The sequence below is a fragment of the Hippopotamus amphibius genome, chromosome 10 (assembly GCF_030028045.1).
Source record: "Hippopotamus amphibius kiboko isolate mHipAmp2 chromosome 10, mHipAmp2.hap2, whole genome shotgun sequence".
Taxonomy (NCBI): domain Eukaryota; kingdom Metazoa; phylum Chordata; class Mammalia; order Artiodactyla; family Hippopotamidae; genus Hippopotamus; species Hippopotamus amphibius.
In genome coordinates, this window is record NC_080195.1 from 14,263,899 (window position 1) to 14,286,989 (window position 23,091).

At 39.6% G+C, this 23,091-nt stretch overlaps 1 protein-coding gene across 3 annotated transcripts in view; it reads right to left on the reverse strand.

The window, feature by feature from the left end:
• The window catches only part of FAT1 (FAT atypical cadherin 1), a 120,071-nt gene that overhangs the window by 34,471 nt on the left and 62,509 nt on the right, over positions 1–23,091 (reverse strand). For all 3 annotated transcript variants that reach the window (XR_009047659.1, XM_057696334.1, XM_057696333.1), the window contains exons 4-10: positions 19,750–19,811; positions 17,661–17,990; positions 17,103–17,313; positions 14,601–14,740; positions 10,162–10,437; positions 9,829–10,039; positions 102–4,169 (exon numbers count right to left, since the gene is read on the reverse strand). Coding sequence is in view for 2 of the 3 variants with exons in the window: in XM_057696334.1 (XP_057552317.1) it covers positions 102–4,169; positions 9,829–10,039; positions 10,162–10,437; positions 14,601–14,740; positions 17,103–17,313; positions 17,661–17,990; positions 19,750–19,811 (5,298 nt within the window). In the remaining variant the exon portion in view is untranslated. The remainder of the gene's footprint in view (positions 1–101; positions 4,170–9,828; positions 10,040–10,161; positions 10,438–14,600; positions 14,741–17,102; positions 17,314–17,660; positions 17,991–19,749; positions 19,812–23,091) is intronic.

Sequence of the window (23,091 nt, forward strand, 5' to 3'; positions counted from 1 at the left end):
TCATTCCTTTAACTCCCAATTTCCATAAAATATGCATCTCAGAATTTATACTTCTAATACCATTTAATTTTAAATTAAACCATTCAGTTTAAATGTGTTACCTGTTATGTAATATGTAACTTGTCTGTTGATCTCTTCAGAATCAGCATCCATGGTACTGAGGATGGCAATTACGCCCCCCGGTGGATCATCTTCACTAACAGTCCCTTTATAAATCTCTGCCGTGAACCGTGGGGGACTATCGTTGACATCAGTGACAGTAACATCCACGATGGCTGTGGAAGAGAGCTGAACCTTTTCACCATGATCTGATGCAACCACCTTAATCTGGTAACTGTCTCTCTTTTCATGGTCAAGTTCCTTTAGGGTTGTAATCCAGCCTGTTTCCATGTTAATGGTGAAAGCTTCGATGACTTCCACACCTTGTGACTGATCTAGACTATACATAACTTGGCCGTTGGTTCCTGAATCTAGATCAGACGCCCTGACCTGGATGACTCTGCTTCCCCCTGGCAGGTTTTCAACAATAAATGCCTCATATGGACTAGACTCCAAGACAGGGCTGTTATCATTTGCATCTTTCACCTGGATACTAACATCCACAGAAGCCACCACCTCATAGTCATCATGAGTGCACCTGGCAAGTACGGAAAACTGGTACCACTTAGTTGCCTCGTGGTCCAGACTCTTCTCGAGTTTCAGTCTCCCACTCTGTCTGTCAATCACAAAGAACTCATCCCTATTGCTCTCAGGAGTATTCCCTTTGACTAGGCTATAAAGGACAGTCCCACTATGTTCTGCTCGAATGAGATCTATTTCTGTTCCAATAGGCACGTCTTCTGAAACTGTATAGGTGTAAAATGGTTCTGAAAATCTTGGAAGCTGCATTTCTGGTGGAAGTACTTTAACATAGACGGGAACAACAGATTCTTTGGGCGGAGACCCATTATCCACAGCTCTGACAAAGAAAGTGAAGACCTCGTTTTCTAAGCCAATTAAGCTTTCTCTTGTAGTAATTATGCCAGACAGTCTGTTAATTTCCAAATTCTCTTTAACGCTTTCAGAATCGGCTTCGATGGCATAGGTGACGTCAGCATTGGATCCCTCATCGGCGTCGCTGGCGAGGACTTTGATGACCGATGTCCCTTTGGGAGCACTGGATCCGATGTTCACCTCGAACCTGGTTGCTCGAAACTGTGGTGCATTATCATTGTCATCTGTAAGGATGACGTTAATGGTGCAGAACGCGACTTTACCGCCAGCATCCTTGGCCATGAAACGAACTGGGATTACTTTCTCCGATGGGGTTTCTCGGTCAAGTTTTTCTAAAGTAAAGATCTGTCCTCTCTCATTTGTGTAAAACCTGTCTTTGGCAAAGTCATTTACAATATGGTAGGTAATGTGGCCGTAAATACCTGAATCCCCATCTGTTGCTTTAACCTCGGTCACCAGGGTGTGCACGGGAGCATTTTCAGCGAGCTCCACTTCATATTCGTTCTGAAGAAAAATGGGACTGTGCAAATTGCCTCCAATCACAGTTACGTGAACCTGAGCTGAGCTCCTGAACACTCCGTCAGACACAGAAACCTGAAGGGTGTACGATGGCTTCAGGGTGTGCCGGCGCAGGTTTGAAAGCGTGATGATGCCCGTCTTGCTGTCGATGACAAAATTCTTATGATCGTTGCCAGACAGAATGGAATATTCCAGCTTGTCTATGTCTGAACTGTCTGCATCATAGGCTTTTACACAGGTCACAAAATGCCCGTGAGCAGCGTGCTCGCTAATTCTGGCTTCATAAATCTGTTGGTCAAATAGTGGTGGGTGATCGTTGAGGTCGGTGACATCCACTGTGACAACGACATCGCTGCTCAGAGGAGGCATGCCACCATCAACAGCCCTTACAAAAATCTTGTGCTGTTGGAAATGCTCATAATCCAAAGTCCTGACTAGTGAAATGAGGCCCGTGCTGCTGTCTATGTGAAAATGATCATGACTCTTGCTGTGATTCCCAAACATATGGTAAGAAATCCCTCTGTTTGGTTCTGAGTCAGAATCTGTTGCTCTGACTTGAACCACGAACGTTCCAATTACAGATGCTTCGGACAGGGTGGCGGCATAGGACTGCTGGGCAAACACGGGAGGGTTGTCATTGATGTCTTCCACGATTATGTCCACAAAAACCTCAGCGTGAGTACCGGTCAGGGAGTCAGTTGCTCGGATGCTCAGTTTATATGCCGGGTGGGACTCAAAGTCCAGAGGCGCTATGACATTGATAACTCCAGTGTTGAAGTTAATCGTAAACTGGCTGAAAGGATCGCCGTCTGTGATGCTGTAGAACACTTTCAAGCCCTCTGGACTGTTGGCTTGTATGTGGACAACGGGGCTGTGCATCTGGATGTTCTCTGGAATCTCGGCGCTGTAGAAAGGTTTTTCAAACACAGGCATGGCTTTGTTCATAACGGTGATGGGAACTATGACTTCGGCCGAAAAAGCTGGGTTTCCTCCATCTTTTGCAACCACTGTGACGAGATATTCTTTATTTAAGGTGTCAGGTTCAAATTGCTTTTTCAGTGAAATTTCCCCCGAGGCTCCAATCTGGAAGTGTTCGTGGTGCTCCTTGAGGTAGTAATGCACTTGCCCGTTCTTGCCCCCGTCTCTGTCGATGGCAGTCACGGAGCGAATAACATGGCCCACGGCGGTATCCACTTTAACAACAGCGTAGTAAGGCAGGTTGACAAACACCGGTGCGTTATCATTCTGGTCTTCCACGATGACTTTCACAACAACGTGGGCCACTGCGGAAGGCTTGCGTTCTTGCGTCACTTCCACTACCACGTCAAAGGTCTCCTGCTGCTCACGATCAAATGGTATGCCAGTGGTTGACAGAACTCCTGACGTGCGGCTGATTTTGAATCTGCGATCTGGGTTGAGGATATGATAAAACAGGGGCTCGTTGATTGGATTCCCGATAGCAGTTATGACAGCTAACGTTCTGGCTTCAGTGGAATTCTCTTTCACTACTGCAGAGTAGAAATCTTCAGTGAACTTCAGCTGACTTTCCTTGCTTTCTTTCACGTTAATTTTCACAGAGGTAAAGCTTGCAAATCTGCCATCAGAAGCTCTGATAGTTAACTCATAGCGGCTCCTCAACTGAGTTGTGTTTTGTACAGTTATAGTACCAGTCTTGTGGTCCATTAAAAACTTCTCCCCGATGTTGCCTTCTGTGATGGAGTACATTAACTGTGAGAACGCGCTTGAATCAGCATCTGTAGCATTTACTGTGATGACTTTGACTCCTTTGTATGTTGGCAACAAAAGAGATGCTTCATATAATGATGTGGAGAACACAGGAGGGCAGTCATTAATGTCAATTACATGGATAGTCACATTGGCTGCATATTCAGCAAATAAACGTGGTGTTCCCATGTCATGAACTTGTACAGTAAAGTGAAAAGTACTTGTTTCTTCATAGTCCAAGCTTAGTACTGTATGAATAGCACCAGTGCTGGAATCAATAGTGAAATATTTGTGTATAGATGGTTCAACAATGTGATAAACGAGCAAAGCATTTGATTCCTTGTCAGCATCAGTGGCTCGAATAACTAACGGGACATTTCTGTCTGTTAGGACCACACTGTTAATTGAAGCTGATTCACTAATGAGCCCTGTATATTCTGCCTGCATAAAAACTGGCAAGTTGTCATTTTCATCCTGTAGATGCACTAGAACGGTTGTATTCGTAGACAAACCAGCCATGTTAGTTCCTTGTACTGTCAATGTATAAATGGGCAAAGTTTCAAAATCCAAAGCTTTCTGAGTGATGATACTTCCAGAATGTGGATTAATATCAAAGGCGTCAGCTATATTTCCATCTTTTATCTCATATATCACTGATGACTGACTATGGGCTGTAACCATCCCGACGAAACTCCCAATGCTGATAGTTTCACTAATTTCAACAGAATATTCTTTTGATGTAAACTTGGGAGAGGCGTTGTCAGCAATGGTGACAAAGATCTGCACAGAAGTGATCTCACTCATTGGTGGGCTGCCTTTATCTGTAGCTTTTACCATTAAGTCATATTCCACTTGGTTACTTCGATCTAATTCTTTGGCAGTTTTTATAGAGCCCAAGATGGGATCAATTGTAAAAGAATTTCCAATGTTTCCTGGGAGGAGAGAAAAGAGCATGTTAAAGAGAAGTACAAGCACCTGTCAACATTTGAAGGGAACTTGTTTCACTCAACTTGTCTCATTTTTCAATTTGTTTCTCTTTTATCCACTCAGACTGAGGCAAACTTTTCTGAGTTTTGTCTATAAATTACGAAAAGAAACAGAAGCAATACCACTCTGTACCTAAAGCCAAAACTCACTCTCTCTGGTTGAACCGGGAACGTGCTGCAGAAGGATCTGGCTCTCCTTCCATAAAGCAGTTAAGTTAATCATTTCCAAGAGTTCTCAAAACCCCTCTGGAATATATTTGTTTATGACTTACAAATTCTCAAGAAGCTTACTCACTATGAAAAGGAAGACTTCAATTAAATTTAACAAACTTCAAGAGAGTTGGTGCTTATTTTAGGCATTTGGGGAACTGATGAATAAGCCTGTGTGTACTCTGCCCCACTTTATAGGTTTTCAAGATTTCAATAATACTCCCTGAATTTTTTTCAGGTCACTTTAACTTCTAGGTGAGTGGTTCTCAACTGGAGGCGATTTTGCCCAGAGGGACATTCAACCATGCCTGGACACATTTTTGGTGACCGTTACTTTTGGGGAGAGTGTGCTCCTGACATCTAGTGGGCCCCACAACACAGAACTTCTTGGTCCAAAATGTCAATAGTGCTGAGGTTGAAAACTCTAAGATAGATTGTTTTACTTGCTTTTCTTGGACCTTTTCCAGCTACATTATGTACATGTTTTTAGCTGCAAATGCAACTCAACAATACCCCATTAGTTTTGTACCACCTGAACTCCTCCTGAGGAAACCAGGAGTTTACTGCACTGTACTCTCTTTTTGGGTAGATCAAGGCAGTGTGAGGGGCCTCAGATTCGATCCATCGATGAACCTTCATCCCTTTCCTGTTTTATAAACAGAGTCCGGGATCGTTTAGTCATAGACTGGAATTTATAGAGTCTGAGGAATCACCCCAGAACTTGCTGAGGGAGAAGATCAGGAAGTTCTCCCTGCCTGAGTCTTTAAAAGCTTACTTGACATATTTTAGGGAAAAGTAACTTAAGAGCAAGAAGAATGCCTACTGATAACTCCTTTAGTCTTGAAAATGTAGCATTTGTTAGGAGTTAAAAGAGAATTCTTTCTTTCATCAGAGTGAATTTACAGTGGAAAAAAGTATAACTTGTTTCTGTCTTAGTAACAGAAATGATGTAGTCAGTGATTAAAAAGAATCCCTTTTATAAAATATATTTTTCTTTAAATCTTGGAAGAATTGAACTATTACACTTACCCAAAACGAAGCTGACTTGCCACTTAACTGCTTTCTCAAATTCTGTTTTCCTCCAGGTTTGCAATCAAGTGTGGCCCTTCACAGACCAGAATTACTCAGTGTGACGTGCAAACCAGGGGCTTAACTTAACACTCCTTTCTCCACAACATTACTAGTGAACACTTCCTCTACAGCCTTCATTTCCTTCCTTTAATAAATTTTCCAAAAATCCATGACAGTTCTTTCTGAGGCCAGACCCAGCCTGGTTTTCATTAAGTCTTCCTGGCTCTGCATCCAGGCCCCAAGGCCGTGCCTCGACCTACAACAGGACAGAGGCCCAGAATGCCTCCAGGCCACGAAGCTCTGAGCCCAACCCTGGTCCATGAACGGGGTCATGCTGCCTCTGCCAGGCCCTGCAGACACTAATTTCCGGCCTGTCTGTATTTATGAGAGCCAATGACCCCAATTCTCTCTCACTGTGTTTTAGTCAGTCATTGGAATTCTAAGGACCTTTCTCAGCTACCTGTGCATCATCCCTGCTTCCAAAGCCGTGACTGGTTGTCTGCCTGGACCCATACAGGGGACTGTGAAAACCTCTGGACAACTGTCTTCATCCCCCGCTCCCCCTGCCCCTTTACTCTCCTGTGTCTGTACTAATAAAGCAGCTGACCTACCATATTTTATAGTCATTCATCTATACGCATTTCTCTTTTATTTTGTACAGTGAAAACTTAAAGCTTCAAACACACAAGGCCTCACATGGAGGATGGAGTGGATTTTATCCACACTGAACAGGCTCCTCAATCAGGTGAGCACAGAGCCACCTCAGAGTCACTGGGTTTGGTGGGTCCTCTCCTGGAACAGTCTTCCCCCAGCTATTCTCACTGCCCCCCCATGCCTGCATTCATTTGTTCATTCATTCGTTCATTCACTCACTCAGGTTTTGCCCAAATGCCTCCTTCTTAGAGAATATGATGGTGAGGCCTTCCTTGACCTCCCCATTCGGCATGGCTGTTTCTATCCCTGTTCTTTATAGCATGTATTGCCACTTTGCTCTTATGTGTTCTCCCACTAGAATGCAAGCTCCACTTAAGCATGGCTTGTTTTTGTTCATTATTTTATCACCTGTGCCTAGAAAAATGCCTGACACACAGGAGACACTCAGCAAATATTTACTGAATGAAACAACTTTTACACATGTATGGAAAGAAAATGAATTAAATACCAAACAGGTTGATCGGCAGCTTGAAAAAAATTAACACATTCATTAAAGTACTATATTTAAATTTCTATTTGGTTTTGTTTTCCTGCATTTATACTATACTTCAGTCACTACCAACAACCATTTGTGAGATGCAGCACTTCATTTAAAAGTATCAGCAAAAGGAATGTGTCATTGACTAACTGGAAATTTCTAATAAAAAATTTTTATTAGCAATGTGAAATGCAAAACATTCTTTATTACTTACAGTATCTTGACTGTGATAAAAATAGCTCTGAGCTTGTCAATGATAGCAAGGAGGTTAAATAGGAATGCAGCTAATTATTTAGTATATGGACCCTACATATACATATACTATGGGAGAAACCATCAGATTTGCAGCTGGGAAAGCAACATCATATTTATGTGGAAAAACACTGAGGGCTGCTGAGCGGCTTGAATGTGTCCTTGTCTGACCTAGTAATAGCCACATGCACCAAATATTGAAATACACATATGGCATTAGTGAACAAATTAATAGGGCAGTGATAAAAGTTTGTACTGGGTTGGAACTTTAGTCGTTCACTTTAGGGGAGATATTGGTGATTTCTAAATAGTTGTAAGTCGTTCTTTCTATATGAACAAGGCAGTTATTTGGACAAACATGCAAATGTGTGCTCATCAGTTACGACTGTATTACACACATTCACCCCAAAGGGCACGTCACAAAGCTGCACAAAGGACCTGCCTCTTCCCACGGTGGACATGCCGGGGATGCTGTCTGCCCGACAGTACGGCAAGCACTGTAAAGCTTCAACTGCATTTTACCTAAGTTTGGGGAAGAAAACCAATTCTAGTGAATAAGTATATTTACTGAGTGTCTTCTATTTTCAGAGGGGTTATAACAGTTTTGAAGTAACAGTCATCTACTTTAAAAAAAAAAACAAAAAACTATAGCCCAGAGTATAGTACTGATGTGTCTCTAAACACATAACTCTATTGTTACTGAAAACATTCTTTAATTAATTCCTTTTTCCCTAAAGACTCCTAATCAGACCAAACCTTTTGCTCAATAAATTGCTGCTAATTAAACATGCGGTGTTAAGGCCTGAATTTAAAACTACTCTTTTGAACTTTATTAAATGTAATATGACACAAGCCAGAAGCAGGTGAACATGAATACACTGTTGAATGAAGGCTGTGTGACCATTTTCTAGTTCCTACTGTTCAACAGATATAAACACACACAATTCTATTGTATTTTAATGGTAGTCGTTTCCTATAAAGTAAGTTGTACAGCATGTTTTTACATTACCAGATCTATAAAATTATCTTCTTTAAAGTCCAAATTTTATATCAGAATAGGCCCTTGGTATAATCTATTCTCTGAGTGGAGATACAGTTCCATTCTTGGAATACCGAATTACTAATCCCACCAGTCATTACAAGCATTTAAAGAATGCACATGCCTTCAGTCAGACACCAACAATCATATTTTAGACACCCAGTTGTTGAAAATTATGTGAAAGCTAAGGGAAAGTTTAACATTTTCTCCTACACAAACCCAGTCAGTTTGTCTAAGAGAAAATTATTTTATTGAAGTGCTCAGGCATGCACAAATGGAATGCACTGTTTTTTTTTAATGGTTAAATATCTAAACCAGTGGAAAAATCATCTCTATTCAAGGCACTAATTACACTACAATACATTTTAACACTGCAACCTCGGGCAGTGTATGAGGTGTTCTTTGTAAGGAATGGCCCAAGGTTGATCATTTTCACGGAAATAAATGAAACTTCAAATATATTAAGAAAAAAAACAGTTTAACCACATAAAACATCTTGATTAAGCATTGTATTTCAAAAAAGTACTCTTTATTTGCTCAGCTTTGGATTATATGATCTACAGTTAATTATACCTCTATCAATTCTAATGCCTAGAAAAGATACATAATTTTTAAACAAGCAGAGGGATGGATTTATCAAAAAAAAAAAATCAAGTTAAGTGGAAGATCTCAGTATTTTAAAATCATTATAGAGAAAGAATGCAAGAGAGTATAACCTTTGTCCTAACAATGGCACTGAGAAAGGTGGAAAAATGGAAGCTGTGTTCTCGATATTTAATCACTTACTCATAATATTTGGCAGAAGTCGGGCAAGTCCCAAAGCTAGGTGACTTCTGACTGAATAAATCACATGCTCTAAAGCAGATCCCTGTTTTAATCAGGGGCAGAATTCTTTTGCAAGAACATCCCTTTGTGGTAACCCCTTATCATCAAGCATGAGTGTGAACGCTCCTAGCAGAGCACCTGGTGCATAAAGCGAGAGTCATGGAATAAGGAAATGAGTAGGTGAAGAGCAGCATCAAATAGGACATGGAACAACACTTGGCTCTGCCACGACCGCTTCCTGGTGATCCTTCCTCTTGGAATCACCACAAGGCTCTGGGTCTCTCGCCCTATCGCATAGAGAGTCGTCCAGGCCCACAGTTCCAGCTGGTCTCCCTGCTTTGCTGTCTCCTGCCCAACTGCAGCAGGTCCCTTAGCCGTTTCAACATTTCTTCAAGCTCTTGTCCCAACCCTGGGACCTACTGCAACAACCCAATTCCATGAATGAAAATACAACTGTGAGAGATGCGAGGGGGTAAAGTAGCAGAAAAGCGAAACCTTGGAAGGGGTAGGAGAGGCACGACACCCTTTATGAGACGTGACCCAGTTAGAACTGGATGAGTCAGCACTCCGTCGTGGAGTTTCCTGCTCTGCCCGAGAGAAAACACTGACTAAAAGAAAAACGTTAAATCACTCGGCCAGCCTTATCCTAAGAGTACTTCACAGTTTATGGAGGAAAACGATTGTGTGGTTAAAACCATTCTGGAAATCCTGAATGGGTCAAATAAAGTTTTCTTTACTGCAGGACTTCTCAGAGCCTTGACTTATGCTAATATTATGAATCTCCAAGAACATTACCCAAACGTAGTTGGGACTCTCTCTTTGCTTTCTAATGAGTTAAAAGTTAAATTTTTTTTCTCTTTCTCCTAACATGTGAAATGGTAACTAATAATCAATTTAAGCAGTTTTTACAGTGATACACAGAAATGTTTCAACATCTAGAACTAATTTTAGAAAAGAAGAAATATACTTTCTAACAAGTGCAAAAGTTATAAATCTATGCAGTGCTCCAAAAATACCTGATTCGATAGAGTACAACACTTCAGCATTTTTCCCTTTGTCCTTGTCCAAGGCTGTAACCTGCAACACAACTGAGCCGACAGCTGCTGATTCGTAAACCCTCCCTTCGTAGGAGGAGCTCGTGAACCAGGGCGCGTGGTCATTGGTGTCGCTGACATTAACAACAATCCTTGCAAAGTTGCGCTTCACAGGGACATCCTGATCTCGTACCTAAAAGAATCAGCATATTATCAATCCTAAGGATTTTCTTAAAATCGATGAAAGATCACTCTCAATCACATGCAACCCTGCAGGAACCAAACGGTGGCAGAAGAATAAGCAGAAAGCCCTACCATGACTGTGAGAACATGCTGGTGAATGGCTTCATGATCAAGTTTTTCTGACGTATAGAGAGAGCCCGTTGCAGGATCAAGACGAAATTTCTTGAGACTCAGTGGATCAATGCTGCTCTGCAGAGTGTAGATTAATTTGTTTTTTTCATCCTTATCCACAGCACTGATTTGCAAAATTTCTGTCTCTGGCACTGTGTCTTCAGGAATAACAACTTCATATTTTGATGTAGAAAACTGAGGACGATGGTCATTTGTGTCTATTACTTTGATAAATACCTGTAATGACAAAATGACTCATGTAACAACATTCCTAATTACGATGTTTCAGTATTTAAAGAATCAGGGGAAAAAAATCAGATGCACGTTGAAAAAAACTAATTTTTGAACAAAATGAAACTCAAACATGAGAAATAAAAGCAACCAAAATCTGCAACATCTTTTAAATTTTTCATTGACATATTACCTATATAAATAAAAACCTTTCTAAATTCCTGAGATTAATTTTTGAGAGAAAAATGTAACACACACAAACATAACACATTTCTTTCTGAAATGCAGGCTTAACTTCTCTCAGGTCTCCACAGAAGGTGTATTTCTAGATTTCTCATGTAAAGATAAAGAATGTACTCTACCAGCATTCACAGAATACTGATTTCCTGTATCAGATTTGCATCTGTAACTATCAAGCTGCTGAGGTGAGTGTGCTACTTAATGGTCACAGTATCTAAAGTTCTTGTTCTAATCTCTGAGATGCCAAATCCCTACCGATAGATACTATGAATAAAAAGGAAAACTGGAAATGTGCTTTAAAATCTTTATTTTTTTGTGATCACAAAACTACACATAGATAGTAAATACATTTATTTCTTAAAAGCAATTTAAATACATCAGAGAAAGAAGAGTCTCTTAAGTATGTCAACACAGAATAAAAACCTTAAAGGAAAAAAAAGCAGATGTTTAAAAACTCAGTCCCAAGCTAAACTTAAAAAAATTATATTGACAGTAAGAAGATTAATCTTCAGACTGAAAAGACACGTGTGGATAAGGCATAGTGGAAATCACTACTATTATAAAAGATGGTCACAGTTATAAACCCGAGCTTCGCTAGCTCATACAGAACAAACCTCACTAGTCCGAAGGGCACAGGAGGCCAAAGTCCCAGGACCTCGTGGGGGTGTTAACCACACTGGGGCAGGCGCAGGGACCAGAGGCCCTTCCATGAAGGTGATACCACTGCTCTCCTAGAACACTGAAACCTCAGTGGTGGATCTGTAGCATCAAACTCTATGAACACTAAATGCATACACCAAATCACAGAAAGGTTTTATGTCAGTTACGTAAACATTTAAAACTACAGATGTCTCACTCTGAAAGGTCAATGATGATCCAGAAGTGAAGGCTACAAAGATAATTTCTAGAATTAAATCACCATATATTCATTTCCGCTATACATTTAAAATTTATGTTCTCAGGGAATGAGTTCTGGGCAGACATAGTTTAATCCTGCTCCAAGATCATCTGATCCCACCTAAATAGGAACAGCTGAAGTAAGAACACCCCTTTTTGACAAACCAGTGCCAGTTCAACTGATACATATATCCCAGGCAGGGTGGAAAGGAAACGTGGATACCCCTGCCCTCTGCAGCTTTCAACCTCAATGGGCAACGCCTTGCACATACAGGTTTCTTGCATCATCAAGGAAGTCTTCAGGAGTCCAGAGATGGTCTGGGCCACTGAGGATGCGTTCAGGCAGGAGACAGGCTCTGCTTGCACAGGTATTAGGTTGGCAGATGAACGTACATTGGGGTAGGAGGAAAAGCTCGGAAAAGCTCAAAGGCAAGGGTGGAATGCAACATCCTGTCTCTTAGAGACTGCAGAGGAGGATTTGCAACCAGGGGTGACACAGTAAAGGAGCAGGGAGAAAGTGAGGTCCAGGAGCAGAGCCTGCCTCCTGAGCAGAGTCTGAGAACTGTCTGGCCTGTGTCCTCTTAACTGTCTGATGGGAGCAAATCACCTTCCGTCCTCCTCCCACTCAGGCAGACCATCCTGGTAGCAGGCAGTGCAGGATGAACCGCAGGGACAGTGATGGAGACAGGAAGGTGACTCCGTGCCAAGTAGGGGGACAGGAGCCCAAACTAGTGCAGATGTGCACTGGTTCACTGGGGACAGGCCTGAGGGCCTGAAGAGCAGACACCCGAGTGTCATCTCCGTTCGCCCTCAGAAATGCCCTAAGGGGATGAAGTCACTGTGTCATTTTCCAGAGGAGAAATGGAAGCACAGAGGTTCACAGCCACACACACAGGAATAAGAGGCAGAGCCCTAATTCAAACCAAACAGCCTGCTCCAGAGCATGCAATGCTGCTACTCCAGAGAAATGAAAGAAAACATGAAAGCAATGCTGTTTCAAAGAAAGGAAAAAAGGTGAACTGGATTTGGTAAGTTACCTTGAGATAACAGTAAGTTTTAGCAAAATGACTTGATTTAATACCAGTCAGCATCCTCAGTGGAAACAGCAGGACAGGAAAGCAAAGAGAGAAGCAGTTTCAACAGAGCGCTGGCGGTTACACCACGACCCTCCACTGCCCACCTGTGCGACGATGCACCCTGGCTTAACCTACAATGACTCTCTCCAAACCTCAGATCTGACACCTGCTGCTACTGACCTTGATGCAGCAAAACCTGTTCTGTCGGTTCCTGAGTTTCACCTACAAGCAGGAATCTACCTGCTGTGTCCCAGGGCCTTGTCAGCCCGTTCTGATCTCTGTGTCCCTCTTCAGCTGGTATTTGCTGCTCTGATCCCACTCAGATTCCTATCTCCCTGTTCTCAGCCCCAGGCTGGGAATCAAAACCTAATTACTGACTGTTCCCTTATGACCCACACCTAGGATAGGTCAGCCTGGGCTCTGGACCGCTGACACTCTGACTACTTATCCCTGGCAGCAATTCACTAGGATATTATCAAGACCCTCTGAAAATGACTCAAAATAAGTTACAGAAGTACACCCGAATCACTGAAACTGAAGAAATTCCATGTTCCTAAGAAAAGAAGACTAGAATATATTTACTGGGTTTTATGGGAATTTTAGTCACCATATTTCATACTAAGCTCTCAACTATACTAAGGAAAACTACAGTTACCGGCAGTTATGTGCTAAGTGATAAATGCTACAGGTAGATATATCTATCATCTTCAGTAATGAAAAGGCTTGGCACAGAGGGTCACTTCTACTGCTTATTAAGTTTCCTTTGCTAGACTTCTGGTTAGTCAGTTACTTGAACTGATCTACATACAGTTATACTCTTTAACCTTTCAGAATTACCCTGTTAAATTTATTACAATTCTTGATGCTTTTATTCTCATTTTCATGCTCTAAAGTCTAGTTTCTGCAAAGAGAACAGTTACCGACAAGACTGAAATTTTAATACTGTGCTGGCACTTTTACATGACAATCTCAAAATGACCCAGAGCATGATTCATACATCAATTTTAAATACACTAAAAATCACAAGCATTTAGAGAAAGAGATAAGGTCATTTCACAACTGACTTTAAATTATCTATTCATTCATTAATTGAAAAGACATCATAGACTATAATTTTTATTCTTCAATGCAACTAAATGATTTAGCAGATGATCTGTCTTAAGATTTAAAAATAGTATAATCTAAAGGTAGGAAATTGGAATTCAGAGCATTTTATCCTCCAATATGTAATTTCTTCCTTTTACTTTTCACATACAGCCAATTATACAAGCGCCTTTAGCTTTAGCATTCTAATGTAAACTCCAAGAGGGCAGGATTTTGTTCCTACTATTCAGCTTCTAGAACAATACCTGGCACATAGCAAGTATGTTAACAACTTCTCAAACAGCCCCCACTGTGAATCAAAGAGAATTAATAAAAAAGAATTTAAATGTAATTTATAGGGTTCTGACATTTAAATTTAAAATGCCAGTAATTGGACCTTGTCTTAATCATCAGATAGGAACAAATAAAGATGTTTAAAGGAATTACCAGAACAGTTTTAACAGTTATTTTATACAGCCTAAGGTAGTCAAGGGGGGTAAAAAACCCAAAAAAGGAAAGATAATTAATCACTTTAACCAGTTTTAATGCAAATGACTTGGACAAATTATCCTTGACAGTGATATACTTTACATTAATACAATTCATAATGAGTATAAAAATACAAGATTCTGACGGCATAATTTTTTTAAGTCTTCTTTCAAAATCTTCAAAACTGGTTACTTACATTCAAAACCTAAATCAGGATTTACAGCGAATTTTTATTCCCTAAATAAAAATCCTTGGTGTATACATGTGCATGAACTATAAAAACACAGTAACTTCTGATCTGAGAACCTCAGAGGGCAGAATCAGTTGTTCAGACTGCCTGTGGACCCTCAGATCAGAACACGGTACCGTCAGCAATCTGCCTACCTGAGTAAGTACAGTGGTGGTTCCATCTGTAGCCTCGACCGTGAGGTTATAGTTTGATTTCTGTTCTGCATCAAGAGGTTTGGCAATAATGATGGTTCCAGTGCCCTTGTCCACATCAAAGTGACTGTCATAGTTGCCACCTAGTTTAAGTTAGGACAAACAGAAAAGTAAAAACAGATCACAGGATGAAAATTTGTCATTTATTTTGTGGCTTTCTAATTTTTCATGGCAGTTTAAAAAAAAAAAAGGAGGAAAGAAAGAAAAGCTTCTGATATGTTGATCAAAGTGATTCCAAGGAGCTTTTATTCTGAAAGACTAGAAAAGAAGGACCAACTGGGAAGACCATGCTGGCTTACTTAAAAAAAAAAAAAAAAAAAGCTGAGCCATGACTGTTGCGGAAGCTGCTCAGTGAGAGGAAGCAAGAAAGCAACTCTGAAACAACAACAAAAACATTTCTAACACTACCAATGAATTACTTTCAGTTTGTTTTTTTAAGGGTTCTGAATATCTCTTTAATTTTATCTCAGTAGCTGCATATCACATCATTTAGTAACCAAAAAGTTGGCCATTTAAAAATTTACTAAAAAAAAATTGTGACAATTTGAGCATATTGCTCTAATAAAATAACTATTAGAAATAAATGTTAGGTGGGAAGGAGTGGCGGGAGAAAGGGGATATGAGGATGTATGTATAAATACAGCTGATTCACTTTGCTGTACAGCAAAAACTGGCACAACAGTGTAAAGCAATTATATTTCAATAAAGAGCTTAAAAAATGTTAACTCTGAAAAAAAACAGTGGTAGTTAACAGCAGTTATTCCTAACTCTTACTATACACTATTTGAACATTTTTGCCATTCTGTCATACACAAAACTTAACGAAGCAAAGCTTTCTACTAACATTATCCAAATGCATTCCCTATCATATTTCAGATAAAACTCTCTTTTCAAAGCCATTGAACTTGAGATACTTATATCAATGAAATGGAATGGAATGGAATGAAAATAAAGTCTAAATGTCACGATGCAGTTCTATTACTAAATCCAACCAAAAAGTAAAATAGCACACACATAAGACAGTCTTTAGTTAAATCTAAAAATAAGGGTCTAGATATGTATGGAACGTGAGAATGCTGGCAATTGGAATGGGTGACTGTGGGCCCGCTACGAAAAGAAAAAGCAATGAAAGGTGGTCGCTGGAAAGAAAAAAGTTTGAAAAATGGATGCTTTTCTTTAGATCTCATAATCTGAGGCAAATTATGTGATCTCAGCAGATACCTTCTGCTGTACAGTTCAGGTCACAAGTCATCTGAAAGATGTAAAACACTTCTCTAGCAAGTGTGTCTCCTGGCACAGCCAAGAAGAAGCAAGCATGGAAGGCAAGCACAGAACAAGGAGAGCGATCAGTCGGAGTGGTTCCAGAGGCAGCCCGTTTACACGTGAGGTGAGAGGCTGCGCAGGGCAGCCTGCTCGTCTGGAAATGCAACAGCAGTTAACGGAGAGCAAACAAACTCTTCTGACTGCAGTTAACCATGAAAAGAATCTTTTTTGTTCATTTAAAACTAAACTGTAATGGTTTCACAGGTGTTGATAACATCAACAATTTCATACAAAGACCAAAGTTCGGAAAGAGCCCAGCTGTCTAGAGAGAAAATTCAAGGTGGTACAGCCTGAACCCCTGTGCCCCGTGGTTGCTAAGGCTTCAACCTGCTGAGACAGCAACTGGGACAGGAGGGCTCGGGGTGAAGAGGGAAAAGAGATATTGGGTTCCAATCAGAGAGAACCTGAATACGTACTTCTGATTTTAAATATCCTTGTAGTTAAAATACTGTGAAGAAATAAGAATTAAAAAACTAAGATGTCAAAGTCTAATGCGAAATTATTTTAAGTATGTTGTATTACAGTCTATGTCTAGCTAAATTAAATGACAGAAAAAAAAAAGAACTGACTTAAGCATATAACTTTTACAACAGGGTGATTTAATCTAGTGAAGGCTGCTTCCTACTGAAAGCGAGGTAAATCAAACTTAAAAAGCCATAGTTGACACTACTGTTTATAACTCATAAATTAAAAACTTAAGCATATTCCCTATAAAATACTGACATGTGACAATCACGTAGGCACAGTTATTTTAAACATTCAAATCCTATTCACTGAAAATAGTCACGTGCCATATGTTATGTATCAAGAAGGAAAAATTAAGAAGCTGTGCTTTTGGACCAAACATTTAGATTTCACAGTATCTCTTTGGTGCACTTTTAAAAACCTTATTTTTATATTAATAAGGTACATAAAGAGTGCCTATTTTAAACATGTTTAACATATGTTGGATATAGTGAAAAATTTTGCAAGCAAAATACTGCAGTTTAAAACAAATTCTCCACTTATAGGTCTTACTCTCAATTTTAAATTCTGAGATGTGCACAAAAATCAGAAAACCAGAGACAGGTTCCCCTTGGTGTGACCTACACAAGGACAATGAAAACTATCATGCGTGCTTACCTGTGATGTCAAACCAAAGAGGTACGCCTGGAGGCTCAACAGCTATTACTCCAATCATGTGGGCAACTGGGTCACTTTCCATTACAGTAAAGGTAAAAAATGATTCTTCAAATGAAATTGGTTCCAGGGACGGTTTGGGTTTGGAGATCCATTCAATATGGAGTCGAGTGGTTGATGACTTTTGGGGGCGACCATTATCAACTGCCTTAATCTATAAAATATGGGCAGAGGGGGTAAAAACAGCAAATGAAAAGCTGCATCCCATAACTGAAGCATGGATTGGTTTGGTCTGAAACTGAACCAATTCCAAACATTTAATATTTGTGCTGTATATTCCATGTGTTTAATGCCTGATAAAAACAGCAATCTCTTCATTCCATACGCAACATAAATAACGGGAATGGCAGCTAAAAAAGAGAAAAGCAAACCCATACGTCCTACTGTTAGGTACAGCACTGAGGCCATTTACTGAATAGAGAGGAAGTTATGTGAGAAGAGACACAGACTAGATTAATAGTCGAAGTATATAAGAAATTCAAAGACTAGATCTTCACTCACCGAAAGAATATCATATTCTCCAGCTCCAGAAAACTTCTTGGACAAAACCACTCCAGTTTTCGGCTCAATAAAAAACTTGCCATGCTCATTCCCCTCTTCGATGCTGTAGGAGATTTCTGCGTTGGGACCTTCATCTTTGTCTGTAGCTATAACACGATATAAAGGCTCACGCTTGGCGTTTCTTTCCCGTTCTGGTTTTTCCCGCTCTGGGAGTCTGATTTTGTAGAACTTCTGTAGGAACTGAGGTTTGTTGTCGTTTTCGTCAAGGATCTTCACAATTACTCTTGCAGTGGTTGACCTGGGGGGGCTACCATTGTCTGTCACAGTAACCTGTTGTATTTTTTTTAAAGGGAACATCAAGAAATGTTTTTAAAATATACTGTATAAAAAATGAATGTCTTCTTCCTCATGATAATCAGCTTTTGTATAAAGCTCCGCAGTTCACACAGCACTGTGACACATACTGATTCCTCTCACTCCGACCACAGCCCTGTGAGGAAGCAGGACAACCTCTCCATTTTCACGCAGGGACTCGGAGGGGGCAGGGGCTAGGAGAGAACCGGCTCTGAGCCCTTGCTCTCTCCTTACCCATCACCCCTCTTCCTCATACACCCTAACTGTGATGTGAAAGCCACCAAAATGTGAAGCTCTCAAAAACTCAGTATTTTCAAGTGAAGCAAGAGATACATGAAGATTTTGCTTTTAAATATTTAAAGAGTCCTCTTGTATAAGCTTAAAAATAAAATCTTCTCATACTGTACTTAAAAACTGTCATCTTTAAGCTTCGTCAATAAGTTAAATCATCCAATTAAAACACATGTTAAGCAGCAGGTCTTTTAATACAAGCAATCATCATTTTATTCTGTTTGGCTCTCTCTTTTCTCGTTCAGAAGTTTTCCACATTTGGTAGGGTGGACATAAGGATTTAAATTTAAGACCAACTTATTAAATAAGATTTTCAGTAAAAAAAAAAATGTAAAATAACTTTCATTCTAAGTTGATTATTCATGTATTCAGTTTAGGAATGAAGATCTGAGATTCTTGAAGATTACACTGATGAATGTTTCTGAATGCATAAGAAGCAACTTCACCCTCAAACCAAATGTCCATTTTTACTTCAGTGTATATGTTGAAAGGAATGACCCTAGTTATTCTTCCCTCATCCACATCCTCCCAAATTAATTAATGAAATACTAAAAACATTAAAGTAGACAGAAGTTTTCTGTGAAACTATGTTCTTTTTGAAGCTTGGCAGGTGCAAATTCTGTTTATAGAAGTGTGAATGAATGTATCCTCATGGTACTTGTCAAGAGTATTTAAGTAAAGTTGCTGCTTTAATTAAAGTCCATGATTTACCTTCCCAAACTGTCAAAATAAAACAAAATTATTTTAATTTTAACCTCTCAAAATATTTCCTTTTGATCAGTTTTCATATGATCTTTAGGAAAAAAGAAAAATTAAAGAGAAATACAATGAAGTACTATGCTTTGGTAGCATTCATCATCAAATTGTTCCTAAGTTTGGCTTCCATAACCTGCAGCCAGTAACACAGCTTTTAACATGTGACTAAAAAAACCTCTCATCTTTAAGATGGTGAAATCAATGCCAACACTGGCCCTCAAATAAATTACCACAAAAGGACTACAGAAAAACATACACTATATGTAAACAAACTAATCTTATTTCCCATCAATAGCTTAATATCATTTCTTCAAAGTCCTAAGTATCTTACGCCTGCTTCCAATTCCGTTTCTGACATTCACTGAGAAGAGAGGGCTGTGGGGTGAGGCAGACAATTACCAGGTGTGCAGCGCGGTTCTAACCAGGGTGAGGGGCCCACAGCGGGATGCCACCATTTGTAACCTGCTGCTCTGGACGTTGTGGCATCTCTTTATTTTGGGGGGATAGAAGGGGGTGTAAAGGAGACCTGAACTACATTCACATTTTATTCTTTTATTAGTGATCATAAGCTAACATAACAAAGCAGCAGCAGCTGTGAATTACGAGTTACTATGAGTAAGACCGCTCTTGCCCATGACATTTGTGATTATATTATTTTTAAAATTATTAAAAGTAAAGAAATGCTTACTTCTAATATGTGTTCATCTTGCTGCTCACGGTCTAGTTTTCTTGATGTAGTTGTGATGAGGCCTATAAAATGAGCACAGTTCATGAATCCTCACAAAGTCAATTACAAAATACTGTAATTGAAACCACACACTGAGTGCAGAAGTTTGAGCAAATGCCTAATTTATTCTCAAGATGAAAAAAATTATTAACCCAGGTACAGTTAATTATCTTCACAAACAACATACTTTATACTTTCTCATCTTAATGATTCTTAAAAAACATTAGATAAATGACAGAAGTATTAAGAAAGTGGAAAAACTCAAATCAGTTACATTTTAAAAATTTGTTTAATAGTTTCAACATATATTTTGTCAAAAAAGATTTATAAAAAGTGAGATGAAGTTACCCAGGATTTCAACCTCATCCGTATCTGCTGTGACTGCTGCAGAGATGATTAATTGATAGAAAAAACTTCTGTAACTATATTAAAAAGGACCATTGGAAAACATAATGTTGACTATGATTTATTACCTTTGGGTCATCTACCCTCAAAAATAAAGAACTGTTATAAAAAGTAGTGTGATTTCCCAGGTAATTCTGCTTAAATAACAATCATTTAATTTCCCCCAAAAGAAGAAATAATCCTCAAAGAAACTCCCTGTTCTTTATTTCTCTGATTTTTCGACCAAACTAGAATAGCTATGGTTTAAATCTCTCCCGAGAGCTTCCATACCTGTCTGCTAAACTGCCAACATATGCTGGAACTTAGAAGGCCATTAAAATTGATGAAATATATTCTTATACTTCACAGAAATTAAAAAATCCCCCAACCACTAAAATAACCTCTGCAACCTATGTTGATAATGGACAGGTGCAAACTGAGTGGTTCTGACATCAGATATGGAGATCAGGTAAGGCCTTTAGTGGCAAATCACTGCTAGGACCAAGCCTTCTCCTGCCCAGCTTTCTGGGGTTTCCCACAGAGAAATATCTAATAATTCATATTTAAGAACAGATTTTATCATTCTAATTGATTTTCTCCTATTATCCTAACTAATTTCACAAAACTACCAATTAAAGGCTATTCAAAATGTTCTCTAAATTTGTAAACGAAAGATTTGTGTTTTCATTTAATTCAAAGTCTTTTTTTCCCCTTAGTCACTAAGAATCTACATCAATATTATCATCCCCACAATTCAATGAAGCAATGCTCTCTTTTTATTAGGGACAACAAAAGACTAGCTTGTAAGCTAGAATCTGGGGTTTTCCCAAAACCATACTCATAGATTAAAAGAGGTTCAAGGAAAATGCTTCACAATGCTTAATGGTGTGAAAATGTGGCTTACTGTGGCACAAGCTTGATTTTCATTAGGGAAAACCTTTTAAAGTTAATCCTTTTTTTTTCCTATCAAAAGTTTATCACCCTTTCCGATTGTAGTTTTAAGTAGTTCAAGAATGACAGGAAATCACTGTGATTAGTTCCATCTAATTGTCCTCATGTACCCATCAAAAACTTGCTGTTAATGGTACCATCACAAGAGGCCACACCACTTGGCATGTTCACAGCAAAACAGGGTTCTGCTGGGTAGAACACGATCATTCACTGCAGGGCTAGCTGTTAGCAAATAAGTGTATGTAGCAAATAAATAAATACCTGTTAGCAAATACAATTCCTCACTTTACAGTTTCCTTATAGCACACCAGACTAAGAAGGACAGACTTACATCCATATTATCAATTCAATATAAAGACAAAAAGCAATCTGACCATCTCCTAGATTTGGAATGATTTGCATGCTCTCTATACTTAGAATTAATTCTAACTCAAATGGAATATTAAGTCCATTCAAATGCAATGAATTTTAACGTTCCTTTTTTATCTTTTTTTTTTTTTTTTGCTCAGCTACTCCTACCCACTCCTCCACCCCTCAGCTTAAATATCACTTCCAAGGCCTCCCATGACAAGGCTAGCCTGGGGTCCTGCTGCCGGGTTTCCCAAGCGCTTTCATTTGCTCTACTGTAACATCATCCCATGGCACTACAGTCACTCATTTAGAAGTCTCTCTCTGTTTTTTTAATCCTTCACAGCCCATGAGACTCTGCCTTTCCTGTATATTTTGATTATATTGTTATATCTCTATTACCCTAAAGAAACACTTAAATGTGTGAACACGTGAATTTCTTAAAACCATAAAGGAACAGAATTTAAAATATGTATTGGAGTAAGAGAGGCGCATAAACTACACTAAATGTGGAAACAATACAAACTTATAGCTTATATAGGAGCTAACAGAAAACCATTTAACATGTATTTACAGGTAGGATGTGTCAGGCATTGAGACAGGCGGTCCAGGTGATGGTGGCGTCCAACAGACATTTAGAGGCACAGATGTGAAGTGCAGGGAAGTTGCCAGAGGCAGAGACAGACTTAGTTATACCCCAAGTACAGAGAGCATGAAGAATGGTGAATGGTAGGCCTACCAAATAGTAAAGGGTGGGCCAATCCTATTAAAGTAGGGGCCATGAGTGTTTAGAAAGCCATGAGGAAGCCTACAAGGCAAAGGCTGGAAGAGAAGCAGGAGTCCCAGAGGCCACGGGCAGAGAAGTTTAAGGAGGAAGTCCTGCCTCCAAGTACTTCAGAGAAGCTTGGAAGAGAAGATCAAGTGGGAGGCAGGAAGCAGACCAGCAAAGGAATTTCTTTTACGAGGAGACTGTTCCACAGGCTAACAGAGTGTCTGTAACAGGTAACTATCACCACGAGGGAAGATAAAGATCCAGATGTGAACTAACCAATGCAGTAGCCACGAGCCACAATTTAAAAGCTACTGCAATTTAAATCACTCATGAACACATATTTCAGACTGGAAAAAAAAAAAAAAAAAACCCCCTCTCTTTCTAGATTTGCACACTTGTACCAAAGGATTCCTATCACAAGTGTCACAGCTTTCTGGTCCCTAACACCATCACCAGGGAGGGGCAGTGCACATACGTCCTATGGGGGTACTATGAGGTGGCGCAGCCCCTAAGAGAAGGGGAAAAATGAGTACTCCTTATGGAATTTCCATACAAAATGAACCCTGAAGAGAAAACAAAATGTCCTAATGAAGCAAGAACATAACAGGAAAACCGTGGATGCTCTCTGGAGGTGCAATCACTGCACTGGGAGAGGAACACGATGGAAATGCTATCCAAGCACCCCATGCTCCAGCCACACCAATTCAGCTCTAAAATTCACGATGTATTTCACACCCATTTTCGCCTCTGTAATTTTGCACATCTCCATCCTGCTGATCCTTCCACCTTACCTGCCTGACAAACACCTATTTTCAAAGATGAATCCAAAGTATACCTTTTCCATATAC